The 19,342-nt window shown below is 51.8% G+C and overlaps 3 protein-coding genes across 6 annotated transcripts; 2 read left to right on the top strand and 1 right to left on the bottom strand.

Annotated features, from left to right (window-relative positions):
• Positions 1 to 32: 32 nt before the first annotated feature.
• Positions 33 to 3,981, bottom strand: LOC129121214 (protein-L-isoaspartate(D-aspartate) O-methyltransferase-like). 2 transcript variants are annotated; one of them, XM_054634313.2, is made up of 8 exons: positions 3,684 to 3,978; positions 2,812 to 2,916; positions 2,442 to 2,473; positions 1,895 to 1,999; positions 1,548 to 1,668; positions 1,337 to 1,422; positions 1,084 to 1,253; positions 33 to 810 (listed from the first exon to the last, which is right to left on the bottom strand). In XM_054634313.2, the coding sequence occupies exons 1-8, from the start codon at positions 3,796 to 3,798 to the stop codon at positions 798 to 800; spliced, it is 747 nt and encodes a 248-aa protein (XP_054490288.1). In that variant the 5' UTR covers positions 3,799 to 3,978; the 3' UTR covers positions 33 to 797. The 2 variants fall into 2 exon arrangements, with proteins under 2 accessions (XP_054490288.1, XP_054490289.1); XM_054634314.2 differs by lacking the exon at positions 1,895 to 1,999 and having other exon boundaries at positions 3,684 to 3,981.
• A 111-nt stretch (positions 3,982 to 4,092) lies between these two features.
• Positions 4,093 to 8,787, top strand: CCDC32 (coiled-coil domain containing 32). 3 transcript variants are annotated; one of them, XM_054634326.2, is made up of 4 exons: positions 4,093 to 4,179; positions 4,379 to 4,616; positions 5,321 to 5,477; positions 7,082 to 8,787. In XM_054634326.2, the coding sequence occupies exons 1-4, from the start codon at positions 4,105 to 4,107 to the stop codon at positions 7,218 to 7,220; spliced, it is 609 nt and encodes a 202-aa protein (XP_054490301.2). In that variant the 5' UTR covers positions 4,093 to 4,104; the 3' UTR covers positions 7,221 to 8,787. The 3 variants fall into 3 exon arrangements, with proteins under 3 accessions (XP_054490301.2, XP_054490302.2, XP_077035873.1); XM_054634327.2 differs by having other exon boundaries at positions 4,142 to 4,261; XM_077179758.1 differs by having other exon boundaries at positions 4,162 to 4,183.
• Positions 8,788 to 11,516: 2,729 nt separating this feature from the next.
• LOC129121211 (prolactin-releasing peptide receptor-like) lies at positions 11,517 to 17,400 on the top strand. Its single transcript, XM_077179756.1, has 2 exons — positions 11,517 to 11,848; positions 13,008 to 17,400. The coding sequence occupies exon 2, from the start codon at positions 13,074 to 13,076 to the stop codon at positions 14,157 to 14,159; it is 1,086 nt and encodes a 361-aa protein (XP_077035871.1). The 5' UTR covers positions 11,517 to 11,848; positions 13,008 to 13,073; the 3' UTR covers positions 14,160 to 17,400.
• Positions 17,401 to 19,342: the final 1,942 nt, after the last annotated feature.

Raw genomic sequence — 19,342 nt, 5'->3', positions numbered from 1 at the left:
TGAGGCGGAGGCGATGGAGGAGCGAGAGCACCTTTATTTATTTATTTATTTATATTATTACTTCCCAGCAGTTTCCCCCCTCAGAACTGCTCCACAAATGACCCTCGAGCGCCACCGCAGCCAGCCTGCCCCTTGTGAGCCTCCTCAGTCACGGCCTGCGGGAGGGACGCATCAGGGAAAAGCCGAAACATGAGCATTATTTTAAAACCCCAATCAGAAAAGCCAAGAAACGCGCATTTTTCGTAACCCCAATGAGGGTCAAGTCCAGAAATGAAAATTTTTCAAAACTCCAAACAGAAAAAAACCGAGCATTTTTCATACCCTCAAAATCCAGTGTTGCTGCCCATCATTAAATTAGCTGGTGCAGGCAGGAAGAGAACATGCTCCCATATTTTAAAAACTGACAAGTCAGGGTACATTGCTGCTCCAAGACACTAATTGCGACTTATTTTCGCCAAGCATTAGGCAGAGTAGTCGATATTAAAGTGGTTTTAGTGAAGCTTTGGGTATTCCTGTCTGCTGTCAGAATTCTCTGTGATCTGATGTTATCTAGAGTTTATCAGAGAGGAAAGCTGGAGTTGTCTGGATCTGCTCCCTGGAAGCTGCTACGGCCTCCAAGAGCCTCCCCTGGTCCTGTCCCTGTTCTCCATCCCTCCAGAACGAGTTCCTCTGATGCAGAACTTCCCTTTATCCATTGATGAAATTTCCATCAAAAAGCAAAACCATACTGACCATCTACAGGCCTAAGTCCCTCTCATGAGCTTTCTGAGATGCCTTTAGAGATATCCATCCATGTGTCAGAGGTCATCCCTGAGGCAAAGGAAAACCAACAGTTACTACTCCCTCAGTTCTGTGCCAGCATCGCATGGAATTTAAACACACACACAAGCTCCAGAAAAAGAGGAAATAAAACTCTGCAAGCTCTATCAAAGAGAAAATACCCCCTGCTTTGCCAAGCTGTTCTCTCTTTTTTTCCACAAACAACATCCACCAGGGATCCAGGAGTCGGTCAGCAAAGCCAAGGAGAGCAAGCTCAGAGAGAGAGAGAGGAAGGAGTGTTCCTCAGGGAAGAGCAGGTTTTACCGAGGCCACTGCTTCTCCTTGTCTGTGAGAGGGACGTAGATGACGCCCATGAGCTGGGTCTCCACGATGTGCCCCTCGCTGGTCTTGTCGTACTGCATCAGCACCTGGTTCGCCCCCTCGGGCCCCACGGGCACGATCAGCCGCCCGCCCGGCTTCAGCTCCTTCAGCAGCTGCAGCACCGAGACATCCCGGTCAGCAGCGGCAAAGAACCCCACACATTTCCTCTAGGGATACCCAGCATGGCCTCTCTTACCTCCTTGGGGACGGTGGCCGCGGCCGCTCCCACATGGATGGCGTCGTAAGGAGCTTCCTCGGGATACCCCTGTCTGCCATCTCCAACTACAGACAGAAAGCACCCAGGGAACACTTGGGTTGTGTCATAACAACTCAAAGCATCAACACAAACTGGAAGGGCTGTGAGGAGCAGAGCCAAGGGGAAAACCCTGGGGCTGCAGGGAGCTCACCCACGAGCTTCACGCGGCCGGAGCTGAGCAGTGTCGGATCATCCTCTTGGACGTTCCGGATGGATTCGTGCACCAGCTCCTTGATGTGCTCCACACCCACAGCTTTTCCCGTCGGGCCAGTCTGCAAAAAACATCAGTCAAACACCTGGTGCCTCCCATATGGAAGAGACAGGGCAGGTTTCAGTGGGAACTGGGGAATCTCCAGGAAGAAGCTCCAGAGCAGAGGTTCTGAAGAGGAGGTGCAAGCCCTGTGCCTCTTCCTTGGTTTTAGGGCTGAGTAGTCCCCGTTATAGCAGCTAATTAAGGGATGTGCGTTCCAGGCTGGGAATAGAGTGCCGTGAGCTCACCATCCTGGCAAAGCACGCGGTGAGGTATCCACTCCCAGATCCCACATCCAGCGCCTTGGCACCTTCCACCAGCTGATCCTTGAGCAGCTCCAGCGCGTGGGCGTGCTGCAGGGACACCCAGGACAAGGAAGAGGGAAACATCCTGGGGTTAGTCTCCTCTTCCAATACCTTTTCTTGTTTTCTGATTTAATCACAGCACACCTGGCCTCGTGCCTGACACTTCCAGAGCAAAACTCAAGTGTCAGACCTGGAAGATCTTTTGCAGGACATCATTTAGGCAGTGGCTCAGAAATTAGATATGAAACAGCAGGAGAAAAGGTCTCATGCAAAAAAAGGGAGAGCATGGAATTCCCATCTAAGCACGCTTTTAAAGCAACTGAAAGAGTACAGGGGAAACTCCTCTACAGAACAAAAATCCCTAAACAAACAAGCAGGATAATCATGTCCATGGGATGTTTCAGTTTTCTACTTGAAGAAAAATTAAATATAAAAAGAGAAATAAACAATTCCCTCCATTGCTGTTGAAAGTGAGGAGTTTTCACCTTACCATGTGTGGGGCGCTGATCGTAGCCTTGTAGCCTAAAAGGAAACAGGTGACACAAGTCATTTGACAGAGAATAAAATTCCCAATGGGAACAGTTCCTAATTCTCCCCCACCTTCCCCCAAAAATAGGAAAACACTTGTCTCCTTTCACAGAATCACAGGATGATTTGAGTTGGAAGGGACCTTAAAGCTCATCCAGTCCCAGTCCCTGCCATGGGTGGGGACACCTTCCCTTAGACCAGGCTACTCCAAGGCCCATCCAACCTGGCCTTGGACACTTCCAGGGATAAGGATTCCACATTACAACCATGGAGTACCTGCCAAGGCACCTTGTGCCCTGCTGACAGCAGATGTTTTGCCAGAAGTGACTCACCAATGGATTGAGGAGAATCCATGTATGGGAAATACTTGATGTAGTGACCTCTGTCCGTAGCCAGCAGCACATCGAAGACTCGCTGAGACTTAACAATCCCTTTTTCTGGGAAAGAAGGAAAAAAAGAGACAGGCAGGACTGAAATTTTGGGCATTCCAGCCAGAAGAAATTTGAAAGGGAAAGTTCAAACTTCAGGGAGTTCATGGATCTGGGGGTATTAATGAGGGATCTGAGAGAGAGAGCAAACCAAACGCCGATGGAAGGACATCCATTCCCATTCCTGCTGGGGCCCAGCCACCAGCCCAGCTCCAGAGGGTGGCCACCTGCAGCCACAACGCCTCTGGCACTGCCAAGTGTAACGGGAGTGAACCGGAGTCACGTTTCACGGCGGGAAACGGAGACTCCGGTTCAGGTTTCAGCCGTGAACTCAAGGGCCACGGCCGCAGAGACATCCAGCATCCCTTCACACCTTTCTGTGGGAATTCTGGGGAAGTTTATAGCTATTTTTATGTGTGTTCCAGCCCGCTGTCCTGGCACCGGGCACCATTCCAGCCCTCGGACAGAGCCTGGATGTGCGGGACACTCGGCTGCACCGCCGGGCTCGAACACCGAGCTACAGCACTCTAAAGGGCGCCACACACTTCCAGAGGCAGGGAAGGAAGGTGTGGAGAGGCGCTCCTGCCCCTCCTGGCATAGCACCTTGTTTCCAGCTATAAATAGAACGAGTTCAGGCTGGGGCAAATGCCGAAATTCAGGAACGTGAACCCCAACCCTTCCGAGTGAGCAGCGTCACACGGCGTGACACTAAATATCCATACACAGCCATTAAATATCCGTGCACTGCCATTCCAAGGGATGCTGCCGGCACTCACTGTACAGGTTGTTGACCAGCTCCGCGTGCGTTTTCCCGCTGGATGTCCAGGCCATGGTCCTGGCGAAGAGCAGCCCCATGAGTGCCAGCACGGCGCCGCACGGCAGCTGGCTCATCCCACGGACACGGCAGCGGTCTACGGAGAGAGGGGGTGGTTCAGAGCCCCGCCGGAGCTCCCCGTGTGGCGCTGGAGCACATCCCGGCCTCGCTGAACCGCGGCGGGGGCGGCAGCGCCTCGGGGATGTCACACCGCCCTCGCCTGCGCCGCCCAGCGCAACTTCCGCCCACTGCCAACATGGCGGCGCGGCGGCGTCAGCGGCCCCCACTCTGCGGACCAATGGGCGTCCCCACTCCGCCAGCGGCGGTGGTGATTGGTCGGACCCGGGGCCGGTGGCGGCGGTGATTGGTCGGACCCGGGGCCGATGGCGACGGTGATTGGCCGGGTCCGGGGCCGGCGAGGCGCGGGTGGAGCTGCCGCGGTGCCCGGAGCGCGGGCGGTGGGTGCGGGAGTGGGGCGGCCCCTCCGCCTCACGGGCAGCCGCGGGGACATCGCTCCCTGCAGGGCGGCCGGGAGTCCTGGTGGGATGGGAATTCCCTGGAATGTCCGCTGGCGTGACTTGGGCAGAGGGAGGGGGGTGGCGGAGGCCTGGACGGGCGGCTCGGCTCGGCGCTCACCGTTTGTTTCCCCCGTGAAAGGATCCCAGGATGAGGATGATCGAGAGCGTGGACTCCGTGGTGACCCGGTCCAGCGAGGACCTCTGGGCTGAGATCTGCTCCTGTCTGCCACATCCCGAGCACAAGGACGCCGGCGATGCTTTCACAGACTCCTTCATGGATTCCTACGCCGAGGGCAGCGGATCGGGTGGCTCTTCCCAACCTGCCCTGAAGCCCTGGGCACCCCTGAACGACTCAGAGGTGTATTTAGCATCCCTGGGTGAGTGTCTGCCTGGTGACAGTTCTGTTTTTGTGGTGCCGTTGCTGTGGTCCAAAAGTCTTCCAGCTTAAATACACAGAATCTGACTCATTTTCTTCAAGTGCAGCAGTGGAAAGGTGAAGCTCAGTCAGAGCTTCTTCATCTCTGGCACAGAAATGAACTTTTTATAAAGCAAAAGCTGAAAAAAGTTGTTTTTTACCCTCCACAATAAGTAGGAGGCTGCACAGAGCAACAGAACAGGTGGCAGAAGTAGCTTTTTAAGCTTTTATTTCTGCCAGAACTTTCATCGTGCCTTTGTTGCTGTTTCACAGCGCACCAAGTAGTGCAATGAGAGTGATTTATTTTCCAATTTGCATGGAAATTGTGGGAACTCAGTGCCTGTGAGATCTGTGCCGTCCTGTGTGATTTCATGGGAGCTGAGCAGTAAGTGTGAAAGTTATTAAAACCCCAAACAGGCAGAGCTGGTTGATTGCACAAACCTTATTTCCTTCAGAAGCATCACCTGAAAAAACCATCCTGTGCATATATAGGAGAGGAAGCCAGGCAGGCTTGAAATACAGGGAGAAAATTACTTTTAAAATAGAAATTAGTCTTGAAAAGTTAATTTAACTTTCTTTTTTATATAGAAGTCCAGACCCTTCTCTTCTCTCCTTCCAGAAAAAAACCCATAACCAAGGTAACAAAATCCCCTGTTCCCCTCACAGAGAGAAGACTGATGAGGATCAAGGGCCTGTCCCAGGAGGTGACCTCCAAGGACATGCTGCGCACGCTGTCCCAGGCCAAGAAGGAATGCTGGGACAGGTTCCTGCAGGAGAAGTTTGAAGCAGAATGTTATGTTGAGGGCCACGATGCTGATGAGAGGTAACAAGCAAATTAGAGGGAAAGGATCACCACTTACCCCTCAAAAACTGGAAGAAGGTTTTGTCAGGACATTACACAGAAATACCCATTGGGGTTGTGCCAGAGGGAGCACAGAGCACGTAGGGTTTGAGCTTCCAGTGCTCCTTTCTGATCTTTGCACCCCTCGGCCTGCACGGAAGCACCTGGGACCTACTCAGTGATTTCCCTCCTCACACGTGGGGTAGGGAAGGAATGGAGCAGAGGAGGGAATGTCCAGTATGTCTCAGATGGGGATTTGGGGTTGGTGCCAGTCCCGGGATGAGATTTCCCTTCCCTGCCTCTCTTACAGTGCTTCTGCTCTCTCCCCCACTGCCCTCTCACAGGTGATGTCAGAAGTAAGATGGGAGCCCTTTCCCTAAGCAATCTCCCATTCCCAATCACATGGAATGCTCTCCAAATTCCTCATTTCTCAGCTGACATTTTTCATGATTGCTTCTGGATGACAAGAAGATTATTTCTCTCCCTTCAAGAAAATCTACTTAAGCCAGAACTATGAAAAGTAATCCCTGTTTATAAGGAGGTTTCAGATGGTTTCTTTGGTCCCCAAAGAATCTTCAATGCGATTTATATTTAAAACCAAGCTTTTATGGGCTCTTTCTACTGTTTTTAAGTGGTGGGGGTTATCCATGGGGATGTTATCCATGAAAGAATTTCAGTCCCTAGAATTTAACTATGAAGTTCGAGGTCACTCTGAATGGTGCTGAAGTTTTGATTCTCCCTCACCAATGTAATTAAAGAAGCCTTAACTTTTAAGTGCACTGAATTATGATATTAGAGGGTTAGGATTATATTGGTTTTTTAACCTTCCAGTTCTATGTTAATGCTCACACATTTTGAGATATTCTTCCAGCTTTGTTTTTGTTCCCTACCCTTCCTCCCCTGTATTTCCTGATCTTCATCACCAAGAGGCAGTTGGGGTTTTGGTTTGTTTGAACAAGAGGTTTTTTACTTCCAGCCCAGAAAGCTGGAAACTTCTGGAATCACAGATTGGTTTGGGCTGGAAGGGACCTTAAGGCCCATCCAGTGCCACCCACCTACCCTGGGCAGGGACACCTTCCACCATCCCAGGCTGCTCCAAACCCCATCCAGCCTGGCTTTGAACATTTCCAGGGATGAGGCGGCCACAGCTTCTCTGGGCACCCTGTGCCAGGCCCTCAGCACCCTCACAGGGAAGGAATTCTTCCCATATCCCATCTAACCCTGCCCTCTGTGTGATGGAGTTGGAGTCTTTGGCTACAGAGGCAGAGCAGAACTTCAGGTGTGTAAAGGCTGAAAGGCTGAAAGGTTTCCTCTGCAGGTCCTTTACACTGAGAGAAATCAGAGCATAAAACCTGTTCTAACCACACTTCCAAAGGCCCACCTGCAGGGAATGGCTTTGAAGAGTGACAGATTCTGCTTGTCCCTGTGGCACCAGGATCCATCCACGCCAGACCTCACCTGTGGGAACGGGAATACCTGCAGAGGGGCAGGAATTGCCTGTGGAGGCTTTTCCCGTCGCTTCTCCTGTGCATTGCTGTGAGGCTCTGTCCCTCCCTGGTCTCATGGTGTCCCTTTGCTGTCCCCAGCACGCTGGAGCACCTGAAGCGCTGGCTGCAGCCTGACAAGGTGGCCATCAGCTCCGAGGAGGTGCAGTGCCTCATCCCGCCCGAGCCGCAGCTGGAGAAGCCGGAGGCCGAGGAGGAGCCTCCGGCTGCCGAGCAGTGAGAGCCCCCGGCCCTGCCCGGGCTGCCTCTTGTCCCAGCCCCCAGGAAGATGTGCCCAGCCATAGGAATAGCAGGAAGGAGGGCACAGAGCAAATAGTCAGTAATTGAAGAAGTAATTTTTAAAAGAAAGAACCCGCAACGCACCAAATCCCAGCTCTGGAGCTCCGCAGGCAGTGGCTGGCACTGGTAGGGACGAGAGGGAACACCTGTACCAAAACCTCACGTGGATCTTCTCCAGCCTGCTGCCACCTCATCATTCCAGCCTGGATGTGGATTGTTTGGAATCCATCAGGAGACACATTAAACAACAACAACAAAAGCAGTTGTGGAGAAGCATCAGAAAACATCATGGTCTAGAATAGAGCAGAGAAACCACTGAGTCACTTTGGTCCTGTCTTTTACCTTTTCATTACTCAGCTGGGCATTTTTTCCTCTCCTGCCAAATCCATTTTGGTTGTTTCTCCAGATCTTCACTGTTTCAGTCTGACTTGGCCCCAGGCTGTGCCAGGAAGAAGATGGATATTTCCCACCTCTGTGAATTTGGGACCCTGAAGGAAGATCTCACTGCAGTCAATAAATTGATGGTGTCATTGACATTGTAGCTATTTCACATTCCTCTCTGTAATGTACCCCCTAATATCCCACTTTATTACCCAAAATCTCTATTACAGACTGTAGGGGGAGTATTTTTCCTCTTGTTGGTCGTTTTGTACCTCTTCAGCCTCTCCAATAAAAGATCAGATGAGATTCTGTATTGGGAAACCAAGAGGGGTAGCTAGGGAGGCTACAAACAACTTGTTTTCATCACAGACATGCATAGAATTCTCTGACTTGAAATATATTTAGTATTTAATTGTTTTTTTTCACCCTGCTTAACTCTTCAGAGGGTTATTTCCTTTTACTAATCCAAGAATCTGTGATATTGTGCTGATTTTTCGCTGATCTGTGTGTTCTGCCTCGGCATCAACACTGGGGGTCGGTAGAGGGAAGCAGCACAGTCTGTCAGAGCTTCTTAGGGGAAATTGTGGTTCTAGGGGTTAATCCTCACCGGATTCATGCCGTGTTCATTTATGTACCTGTTTGAAAATACTTTTTTAGGAGTAAATTTTTGCTGGAGCCTCCCAGTTTCCTGTCTCTGTACCCAAAAAGAAGCGCTGCTCTCTTAGTCACCGTGTCACAACTCAGAGGTTGTTCCCACCATCAGCTTTCCTGGTGCAACTCCCACCCCAGCTCACCTCTCAAAAATGTCAGGCTCAGAATTCTCCATTAAAACAATCCCTTGTTTTTTAAACATTGAGGAATGGGGTGAATCATCTGAGTGCCAGTGATGCACAAGCCTCGTGTCTTGCTGGTTTGCTCATTAAATGTCCCCTTTAATTTATGCTTTAACTGTCCTCTGTTAAGTCTGTGTCCTTGTGCAGATCTCTCTCACCTGATGTGACAAAGCTGTGACAAAGATGCAGAACTCTGAGCTGTTCCCAGAAATGGTTTGTGCAGAGAGAGAAAGCAGTAATTTCTTTGTCCCCAGCCTATTTCCCAGTCAATAAAATTCTTCTTATGGGTAGCAAGCACTGTGAGGATGCTTTATATTATCTTATCTGTTCTTAAATATATTTGAGGAAGAAATGTACCCAAAAGAACTGTGCTGAAATTGTTCCATATCCATATCACCAGGCATTTCCTTTGGAGAAGGGACCTGAGAGAACAGCTCTTATCATTTCACTCGTAAAAATAATAACCATTCCAAGATTCTCTGACCTGCTCTATGGAAACATGTGGGGCAAAAGAAAATCCAACTGATAATTGTAAAGGTTGAGCAATAATTTCCTTAAATGAATCCTTTATGTAGAGTTAACTTTTTTTCCCCTCCCATATATAATAAATATAGTTACATAAATATAATTATATATAATTAAATTATAACTGAGAGTAGAGACTTGGGGTGAGTCTGTACTTAAATCACCATAAAAAAACCCTTTAAAACTTTTTTACAAAATCACTGAACCTGTAAATAGGAGTGTGATGTGTCCAAGCAATGTTGTTGCACTTGGTGATGGCACACATGATTCCAGTAGCAAGAGCTTTACCTCCCAATATTCGGGTTTATTTTGGGAAAAACAGACTACTGAGCTCCTCTGCACCAAACCAACTCTTGCTGGTAAAAGCAGCAGCCTCACTAGGGGTGAGTTTTGCTTCTACATCAACACCAATCTTCCTATGTGTGGAAATAACTCCCACAGAGGGAGAATTGTTGAGGCTGGAAAAACCCTCTGGGATCATCGAATCCAAGCCCAGAACAGCTGAGCCCACCCGTGTCCCCAAGTGCCACAGCCACATGGCTTTAAAATCCCCCCAGGGCTGGGCACTCTATCCTTGCCCTGGGCAGCCTGTTTTTAACAATTGAGCCCAGAGGGGACATCAGTGACATCTCAGGGACACAGAAGGGGCCCATCCTCAGAGGCACAGGCAGATCTGCAGCTCTGGTGCCTGGTGGCATCAGGTCCAGACCATGAAGCACAGGCAGATACAGGGAATGACTTTCAGGCAGGATAAATGAGTAAATCACAAAGGAAGCAGCAGCCCCTTGCCCCTTTGTACCTTTTAAAGACATTATTTTACCTTTTTCTCTCCATGAAGCAGCATTTCTGCACTCCTGGAAGCCAGTGGAGAGCCCATGTGGTGATGCAGCCCCAGCCTGGCAGGGGTTTGCTTTCAAAATGGGGCAGAATAAAGTATCTAACACGATTCACCTGCTGCCTTCTCAGAGCAAGGGGAGAGCAGGGCTGACAGAGCATTCTGGGCAGCAAGGATAGCCTTCCACCCATCCAAATGGGAAAAAAATGTGGTTCTCCACAAGCTTGAGCCAAAGGAATTGATCCCACAGAAGCATGGGGTGGCAACACCCTGTGGTGCTGCTGAGAATCACAGAATTCTAGCATGGTTTGGGGTTTGAAGGGACCTCAAAGCTCATCCAGTTCTACCCTGTGCTGTGGGTAGGGACAGTTTCCACTATGCCAGGCTGCTCCAAGCCCTGTCCAACCTGGCCTTGGACACTGCCAGGGATGGGGCAGCCACAGCTTCTCTGGGCACCCTGTGCCAGCGCCTCAGCACCCTCACAGGGAAGGATTTTTTTTCCTGCTAACCACCCAAACCTTCCCTCCTTCAGCTTATGGCCATTAAATATTCCATCCTCCTTTGGAACTGACAGGGTCTCAGGGATTTTTGGTTATTTCTAAAAACCACCCCAGTGACATGGAAAAGAATAAAAATCACAGCAAACTAATTCCTGTCCATCATCTCTATGGGTTGGGAGGGACACCAGGATGCCACAGGAGGGGCCTCCAGCACCTCCAGCTTGACCATCAGGGTGGGCTGCAGCTTTCAAACCCATCCTTGTATCCCTGAGCCAGGACCTGGGGCAGGGCAATACGAGCTCTGGGAATAAGAGTGATTTATTCTGCAGGCTCTGGAAGCAGCAAAGAGGATGTCAAAGAAGGCTTTTCCAGGATGAGCCTGTGCAGAGGGAAGGGCTCCCAGTGCTGCAGCCAGGTCACCCTGGCCGTGGCGCATCCGGGTGTGGATGGAGCCTGTGCCTGCCTTGGGCTGGACTCAGCATCCTGCAGTCAGCTCCAAAGCCCAGCTCTCCTCTCAAACCAGCCTCTGGCTCTCCTAATCTGATTGTTCTGCTCTTTAAAATTAACAGCAGCTCTCGTCAGGCACTGATATGGAGACAAAGATGATTTTTCTTCCTGCTGATTATTCGGCAGGGGTGAGCAGTCTCCTCTTGATCGGCTCAGCCAGCTTTAATAACCAGCCCAGCTCCATCAGATTGGGATGAATTAATCACCCTCTTGCACCAAAACTTCCAATTTTCTGTGACTGCTCTGCAAATTTCCATTCCTCTTATCCCCCCAAAATTCCTGTGGGTGATCATTATGTATCATTTTCCCTTATTAAAGTAAGGCTGACCCTGGTACCCTTTCTCATCTGGGGCTATTCACAATGGCTGGACCGCCCTCACCCCATCCTACACTTGCCCCCCCAGCTGGGCCACCAGCACCCCGGGGCTGGGTGCCCATCACCCTACGGCTGGGCCACCCTCACCGCACTCTGCCCTCACCCCCTCTTCCCTCGCCCCCGGGCCGGGACCCCCCGACGGGGCGGGCGCTGCCGACTCCGGGAGCTCCGCGGGGTCCCCGCGCTCGCCCGCCCCGTCCTCTCCGCGCCTTCCCCTCCTTCCCTGCCGGGAGAATGTGCCCGGATCCGGCCCCGAGGGCGAGGGAGGGGCTCCCCGCAGCCCCCCGGTGCTCCCCGCCGGGCCGGGGGGCGGGATGCGGCTCCACCTGCGGTGGGATGTGCGCGTCCCCCCGGGTACCTGGAACACCCAGCGCCGGGGGTGGGAACGTCCTGTTCCTCCGGGACTGAAAGGCTCAGGCAGCGGGGAAAAAAAAATAAAGAAAGACAAGGCAAGACAACAAAAGCCCCACACTACAAAAGCCCGGCTGAGATCGGCTGTGCCGGAGTCTCCCGGTGAACACCCCGCGAAGGGAACGCTCCTCCTCATCCTCACGGGAACATCGGCGGGCAGTGGGCGGCTCCCGGCCCCGAGCACTCCGGACCCTTCGGCAGGTAAGAGCTCCGGACTGGGACAGGGGGTCCCGCAGCCACACCCTGGACCCCCCAAACCCCGGCCGGAGCCGCGCGGTGCAGCATTTATCGGGGAGGGAGCAGGAGCCTGGCGATGCACACACAGAAGGGCTGGTTTGACTCTCGTGGGTACACGAAGCAGAATTAAAGAATTTAATTGAGCTTCAGAATTTTCATTCTGTAAGTTAATGAGCATTTTGGCTCCTCAGCTGCAAGTTTCCTGATGGATTTTGTGCTCCTGCCCCAGGCAGGGCATGGGGACCTGGAGCTGTGGTATCACAGCGTGCGCCTTGTGAGTGCAGCTGGGATGTAGAAAACCTCAATATCCCTTGGTTAATTACAAGGGTTTCTTAATTAATGCTGATTTGACTCTCCACTGGGGAGAAAAGGCTGTCCAGATCCTGGCAAGGGGGATCAAACAATAATTTTTGAGAGTGTGGGACTTGAAAGGAGGGTCCTGGAGGGGAACTCTTAATTTCCATACACTTTCTGCTGGAATACATTTCACCTCATTCCCCCTGAGTGGGTTTGTAGAGGTGCCCAGGGAGCTAGGCTCTCCCTCCTTCCCTCCCTCCCATCACAGCTGCCACAGGGAAAGACAGGAGAAGCCAAAGCTCCATGGGTGATGAAGATATAACCAAGGGGATAAAGGAACCCAGTGGGATGGGTTGGGTTGGGGTGGGGTGAGCTGGCTGGGAGAGACACAGGAGTGCAGGGGATGGAAAGGATGCTCCTTTCCCTGCCCAGCCAGGTGGCATGGGGATGGTGGGTCAGGGTGGGAAACTGAGAAAAATAAAAAGCAAGAAATGCAGGAGTGTCTTTTTTTTTCTGCCTTAAGTCAGCTCAGCTCCCAAGTAGAAACTCTCCATAAGGTTTCTCGAGCTGATTTCTGGGTCCTGCTGCCCCAAGCTGTCAGCTCCCCACAGATCTGTGCTGGCTGCTTCACTATTTGACAGCCAGCTTCCCAACTCTCCTCCATACCGGAGCTCCTCTGTGTCTGTCACAGGACATCTTCACTCTTAAGCAAGTCATTTAAACCAGCCAGTAGTGCCTCAGCACAGGCTGTGCAAAAGGCCATGCCCACTTGGGACAGGTCCTTCTGCCCAGAAGTTCAGCCAAAATGTATTTGTGTGCCCTCCAGAGCTCACAGGCTCATCTGTGTTTGACTTTGAGTTGTGGAGAAGCTGCATCAGCCACAGGGGCTCCCATGGCTCAGCTGCCCAATGACTCCTGGCACAACGACTCAGCCCTGATCTTCACGGGCCTGGACCTGCTCCTGGAGCTGAAGCCACTCTTCATCCCGCTCTACACCACGCTGGTGGTGGTGGCGTGCATCGGGAACCTCTTCCTCATCCTCCTCATCGCCCTCACCAAGAAGCTGCACTGCACCACCAACTTCCTGATCGGGAACCTGGCCGCGGCCGACTTCATCATGTGCCTGGCCTGCGTCCCCCTCACCGTGTCCTACGCCTTCGAGGAGCGGGGCTGGCTCTTCGGCATGTTCATGTGCCACTTTGTCACCCTGCTGCAGGCCGCCACCGTCTTTGTGTCGGTGCTGTCCCTCACGGCCATCGCCATCGACCGCTACGTGGTGGTGGCGTATCCCATCCGCAGGCGGATCGGCCGCAGGGCCTGCGCCGGCCTCGTGGCCTGCATTTGGCTGCTCTCCATCGCGGCCTCTGTGCCCACCTCGCTGCACACCCACTACCTGGACCTCAACGCCATCGGCCACGACATGATCATCTGCGAGGAGTTCTGGAAGCACGAGGAGAGGGAGCGGCTGCTGTACTCGTGCCTGATGCTGCTGCTCTCCTACATGCTCCCGCTGCTGGCCGTGTCCGTCTCCTTCTGTGCCATCACCTACCACCTGCGCAGGAGGAACGTGCCGGGCGCCGCCTATCACTGCCGGGACAAGTGGACCAGGACCAAGCACAAGACCTTCCGGGTGCTCACCATCTCCGTGGTCTGCTTTGCCGTCTGCTGGCTGCCCCTGCAGGTGGTCAACTTCATCCGGGACATTGACGAGGAGTTCACCATCCTGGACAAGAGGTACGTCAACGTCATCCAGGTCTCGTGCCACCTGATCGCCATGAGCTCCGCCTGCTACAACCCCTTCATCTACGCCTCCCTCCACGACAAGTTCTGGTCCCACCTCAGCAGCTACTTCTACCGCAAGAAGCAGAGCTCCAGGAGCACGTCCTGCAAGGCTTCCCGCTTCAACACCTGCTCCACCCTGGCTGATGCTCCAACCGGGGCCTCGGACAAGATAGCTTTGCAGTCCAGGTTACCTTAGCCAGAGGACCTTGAGGGATAGGGTTTGCACAGCCCCACATCCCAAACCATGGCTGGGCCATATCCCTATATCCCAAATCCTGGCTGGGTGTAGTAGGTGTCCAGTGCTACATTTGGAGCACAGAGACTTCCCCCCATGGTTTATGCAGGAGGTGGGTCAGTGTCTGAGCAAGGCAAACACCCATTGTGTAAAAAACTCTTTGGAGAGAGCACATCTTCATTTTAGTAGGATATAGATTGTTCCTAAGCAACAGGCAGCACTTTGTGCCACGGTAAGAGATCGACTTGCACAGGGAGCCATGAAATTGCTGTGCATTTATCCTTTAAAATTGTGGCTTACTGGTGAGGGGACAATGTAGGACAATGTGCATTCTGCAGGTGCAGATGGGGACACGTGGCTGCTGACAGCAGATGGCTGTTTGGAATGAGTGTGATTTTCATAACCTGCTTGGCCTGCTGGAGGAGCTGCCCCCGTAATCAGAGAGGGCATCCCAGTTTCTCCAGCCAAAGGTGCAGATGCAGCAGGGCACATCCATGAAGTCATCACTGCTTTTCATGGCCAAGTAGGACTCAAAAGATCTCATGTGATGAGTTTGCTGGGAATGGTGTCCTAAATTCTGCTCCCAGGGAAGTTTAGCTTGGTGTTTGTCCATGTTCAGGGCCCTGCAGTGGAGGTGGGAATCCCAGTGCCAGGCTGTTCTGCCCCAGAAGCTGCCAGATGAAGGGTGGGTTTGCTTGTCAGTGCTCCTCGGTGTCTGAAGTGCCTCTCTGGCCTCTCAGGCTCCTCTGTGCAAGCAGCACATGCAGAAGGCAGCATCTCCTTACATCTAATTCCCATCTAGGTTTTAACCTTGATTTCCCAGGAGAAACCCTTGGGAACAGCCCACAGGCACCAGCACTCCCACAGGTACCACAGCCCAGGGCCACAGCAGCTCCCAGCTGCCCTGCTCTGTGGGGCTGAGCTGTGACCTCCCACTGCTCCTCGTGCCCAAGGACAGGACTTCAAAGCCCCCAGCAACAGATCCTCAGCCCTGCACGGAACCTGCCCATGGCACTGGCCAGCATCCCTGCTTCTGCCAGCAGCTGGGGAGCATCCAGTGCAGACACAGCTGGCTGGACCCCAGCAGGATCCCGAACCCACTCCCCTTACACCCACCCACCAGCTCACTCACCTTCCTGCCGAGGCCCTCGTGGTGGCCCTAGAAGGGCTCATGATCTTCTGTGGGGTGATCAGCAGAGACAGGGACCCATCCAAGGTAGTGCCAGGGACTCTGTTGTGCTCCCTCAGAGCAGCTCCCTCCTCAGCTTCCTGCAGCTCCCCTGGGCCTGGGCTGCTTATCCCAGAGGAGCCAAGCAAGGCAGAAGGTCCCTGTTTGTCCTTCCTGTAATAAAGCTTCAAGAGCTTGGGCTGTGTGTGTGTGTTGATGTGAATCCCACAAAACCCAGAAACCCTTGACTGCAGCTCAGCCACATCCCAGGAACATGCCAGCTTGGATGTGCTCTGTCCCAGTCCTGGGCAGTGGCAGATCCTTGGGGGTAAAGCTGGGATTAGTGCTGGACCAGGTTGCTCCAAGCCCCATACAGACTGGCCTTGGACACTTCCAGGGATGGAGCAGCCACAGCTTCTCTGGGCAACCTGTACCAGGGCCTCACCATCCTTGGAGCCAAGGATTTCTTCCCAGTATCCCATTTAACCCTGCCCTCTGTCTGACTGAAGCCATTTCCCCTTGTCCTGTCACTGCTGGTGTTGATTCCTTCTCTCTCCATGTCATCCCACCGCAATCTCTATTACTTCACTCTTAATTAAAAGCCCTAAGTTTCCCTAAGTTACTCTTCTTAGCCTTTTTCTCCTTTCAACTCCACCGCCCACTCATTCCCATCACTGTATTTATCTGCAGGACCATTTAAAATCCATACATCCATCCCGGAGAACTGATCCACAAAGAGAATGAGGCTTCCTCTTCCATGTTTGCAGACTAGACTAGAATTTGCAGTTATTGAGCACTAGGAAAGAAAACCCCCAGCCTCAGGTCCCCCTGTTTAGATGTTTTGCTCATTACCCAAATTACCTGCAGGAAAAGGGAAAACACTATTTCGGGAGAGTGAGCTAAAAGCTGAGTGACTTCTGAGAATAAATACAGAAATCCTGGAGCTGTAGTCTGTGATTCACAGAAACTGGGTATATAAAGGAGAACATGGTTGGTTTTCTTAATGAAAGTAAATTAATCAGATAAATGAGAGAGAAAAACATGTTTGAAGGCTGATTCTGCAGAGCTTTCCTCAGGAAGCTGCTCGAAGCTTTTCTCCCAGGAACCAGGGGGTATAACGGGAATATTTTCATTAAATCATCCTCAATTATTGAGAGCTTTGCACAATATTCTCCCTGAGGCTGCTTCTTCCTCACAAACTCTCTTTTTGGTTGAAATATGGTTGATAACAGTTGGACTCTAGGATCTTAAAGATCTTTTCCAACCTAAAAAATTCCATTCTGTGACCCTCTTCTCTACCAGGATTTGATGCCTGTAGCTCTCCTATCTGCCAGGACACAGCCCAGGAAGGGAAATATTGTTCAGCCTGTTCAGGTGTTTACAGCTTTAAGGGGCAGATAATATAATTGGGGCAGATAATATAATTTATTCCAGTGATGTTCTCTCAAAAGCACTCAAGAGTGATTATTCAAAGAGCTTACCTACAAGCAAGGTATTATTCCCATTATTTGGTCCCCATCCAGGTTTCTCCCATGGCTGCAGATGATGAAGCCCTTTGGCCTGCACTGCAGAATGAATTGAGATGAGGATCAGCTCCAAATGCACACAAAAGATCAACACTGTTTTCATGTGTACTCCTAGAAATTTCCTCCTCTGTCTCCAAATCAGGCATAGCAAACAAAATTAGCCTGGTAATTTTCCATTGACTTTTAGTCCCCCTCTTGCTGTGTTTGTTCTGTCTGGATGTCACCAGTGATGACAAAAATCCAGAAGAGAGAAGCTCTTCCACTGAGCCAGGATCATTGGGCAAATTTTATTTGTGGATCTGGAAAAAGCTTAGAAATTGCTGGTTCATTTACTATTATTATTATTATTGTTATTATTGTTGTTATTATTATTGTTATTATTCTCATTATTGTCATTATTGTTATTACTGTTGTCATTATTTCCTAGTTTATTGTGAATAACATTCTGACTCAAGCCACTGCTTCTCATTTCCTTGACAGGGCTTGGAAAATATCTTTTGCATTTCTCTGAGCAGATTCCATGGGCTGTACAAACTGTGGCCAACTCTATTCCCAGCTCTTGGCTCTGGTTAAAGAGGCAGGTTTGTGACACGTACATGAGTAAATCAGGCTTATTTTAACTTCTTTTGGCTAAAAGCACAGTTGATACAGCTCAGGCTCACAGTAATGACTGGGAATGGGTCCTGGTTTGGGATGGAAGAGACCTTAAATCCCACCCAGTCCCACCCCCTGCCGTGGGCAGGGACACCTTTCAGCAGCCCAGGTTGCTCCAAGCCCCGTCCAACCCAGCCTTGGACACCTGGGGGCTGGATCCCACTGGGTCAGGCACACTGAGCACCTTCCCATGGGCATCACCTCTCTGTGAACTGCTGGGTCTCCCAGCATCGTTGAATTATTGAAAGCACCACAGGTGATTTATGGATGTACCCACTTCCGACTCATGCCGTATTCCCCCGGTGCCTCCTCCTCCTCCTCCTCCTCCTCCGTCGCTGCGAGCGCTCACGCTTTAATTTCTGTGAGCATAGCAAGCTCTCGCTGCAGCAAATTAACCAAGATTTCCTAAACCCCAGTTTAGTCCTCATTCATCTGTTTTATCCGTCATCCCGCTCCCACTGCAGATGCCAAGAATCTCCTTAGTCACACACCACGGTCACCGTGCCCCAGCTCAGGGACAAATCTGGCATTTACCAGACTTGCTTCTCCATTGCTCCCCAAGGTGATGACAAGGGATGGAGTGCCTTGTGCCAGTCTCCAAAAACCTACAGACTCATCCCTGGCTTGGTGGCACTGCCTGGGACTCTCCAGCATGCCAAAGACGGAGCAGGCTTGGGAGACACCCCAAAACCCTCCCACTCAGAGCTTCATTTTTACTGCAGGTTAATATCCAATTTTGGGAGCAATGAGGGAGACACAGGCATTTCGTGCAGCAGGGACGGATGGGGTCATCCCACAGCCCCTGGCAGCAGAGAACTGGGGGTGATGCTGCAGGCAGATCCCCCACACGGGGGGTGTCTCCAGCCATGTCCCGGCTGTGATGAGCGGGATGGGGCCGGGGCCACACACTAATTCACTAATTCCACAGATGAGGTGAGCGCTGATTGCCACGCAGGGAAGCACTGCCGAGCGGCTCTTGGTTGCCATAGAAACCATCAACCCCCCTGGGAAAAGCTAAATTACTGGATCGGCGGCTTCTCTGGCGGTGACAGTGGGGGGCTCTGCATGGTGACACCCTCCCGCTCCAGGAATGGAACCAGGGCAGCCTCAGGGGGTGAAAGATGGCAGTGGGGATGCCTAAGGCTCCAGGGAAAACTTGGAGCCCTTTCTTGTGCCTCAAGGGGCTCCCAGAGAGCTGCAGAGGGATTTTGGATATGAGCCTGGAGTGACAAGGGGGGAATGGCTTCCCACTGCCAGAGGGCAGCATGGGAGATTGGGAAGAAATTCTTCCCTGTGAGGGTGTGAGGCCCTGGCACAGATCTTCCAGAAAAGCTGTGGCTGCTCCATCCCTGAAAGTCTCCAAGGCCAGGTTGGACAGGACTTGGAGCAACCTGGTGGAAGGTGTCCTTGCTCAAGGCAGGGGCTGGGATGGGATGGGATGAGATGGGTTGGGATGGGATGGGATGGGATGTCCTGGCAGGGGAACAAAGGGTCCCTACAGATTTTACCAGGGCTCTGAAGGGAAAGTCAGCATTGCTGAGAATGTGCAGGATGTTGATAAAGCTCCAAAGTTCTGAACTAGGACCCTTGCAGCTCTTTCTCCGAAAAATGTGGCCAAAAAAAAAAAAAAAGATATTGCAATGGGAGCCTGGTGAATCAAATGGATGAATTTTCAAGATTTACCCTCAAACTCACCCCAAGGCACAGCCTGGTCCTTCTCAGTTCATCAGGAACCATCACCTCCTGGGCCACCCTGAGCCCGAAGCAACACCTGGAAATATCCAGGCAGGTTTAGT

This window comes from Agelaius phoeniceus, chromosome 6 (genome assembly GCF_051311805.1).
Source record: "Agelaius phoeniceus isolate bAgePho1 chromosome 6, bAgePho1.hap1, whole genome shotgun sequence".
NCBI lineage: Eukaryota > Metazoa > Chordata > Aves > Passeriformes > Icteridae > Agelaius > Agelaius phoeniceus.
Note: the sequence above shows the minus strand (reverse complement) of the source record. Positions and strands in the feature narration are given on the sequence as shown.

What these genes read in the sequence shown, in the direction of transcription:
- LOC129121214 (XM_054634313.2), bottom strand. Translation starts at nt 3,798, where the DNA reads ATGAGCCAGCTGCCGTGCGGCGCCGTGCTGGCACTCATGGGGCTGCTC. An exon ending in GCTGGTCAACAACCTGTACA is followed by an intron (nt 2,917 to 3,683) that starts GTGAGTGCCGGC and finishes CTTCTTTCCCAG; the next exon opens with AAAAAGGGATTGTTAAGTCT. An exon ending in GGATTCTCCTCAATCCATTG is followed by an intron (nt 2,474 to 2,811) that starts GTGAGTCACTTC and finishes GTTTCCTTTTAG; the next exon opens with GCTACAAGGCTACGATCAGC.
- CCDC32 (XM_054634326.2), top strand. Translation starts at nt 4,105, where the DNA reads ATGGCGACGGTGATTGGCCGGGTCCGGGGCCGGCGAGGCGCGGGTGGA. An exon ending in CGGTGCCCGGAGCGCGGGCG is followed by an intron (nt 4,180 to 4,378) that starts GTGGGTGCGGGA and finishes CCCCCGTGAAAG; the next exon opens with GATCCCAGGATGAGGATGAT. An exon ending in GGTGTATTTAGCATCCCTGG is followed by an intron (nt 4,617 to 5,320) that starts GTGAGTGTCTGC and finishes TTCCCCTCACAG; the next exon opens with AGAGAAGACTGATGAGGATC.
- LOC129121211 (XM_077179756.1), top strand. Translation starts at nt 13,074, where the DNA reads ATGGCTCAGCTGCCCAATGACTCCTGGCACAACGACTCAGCCCTGATC.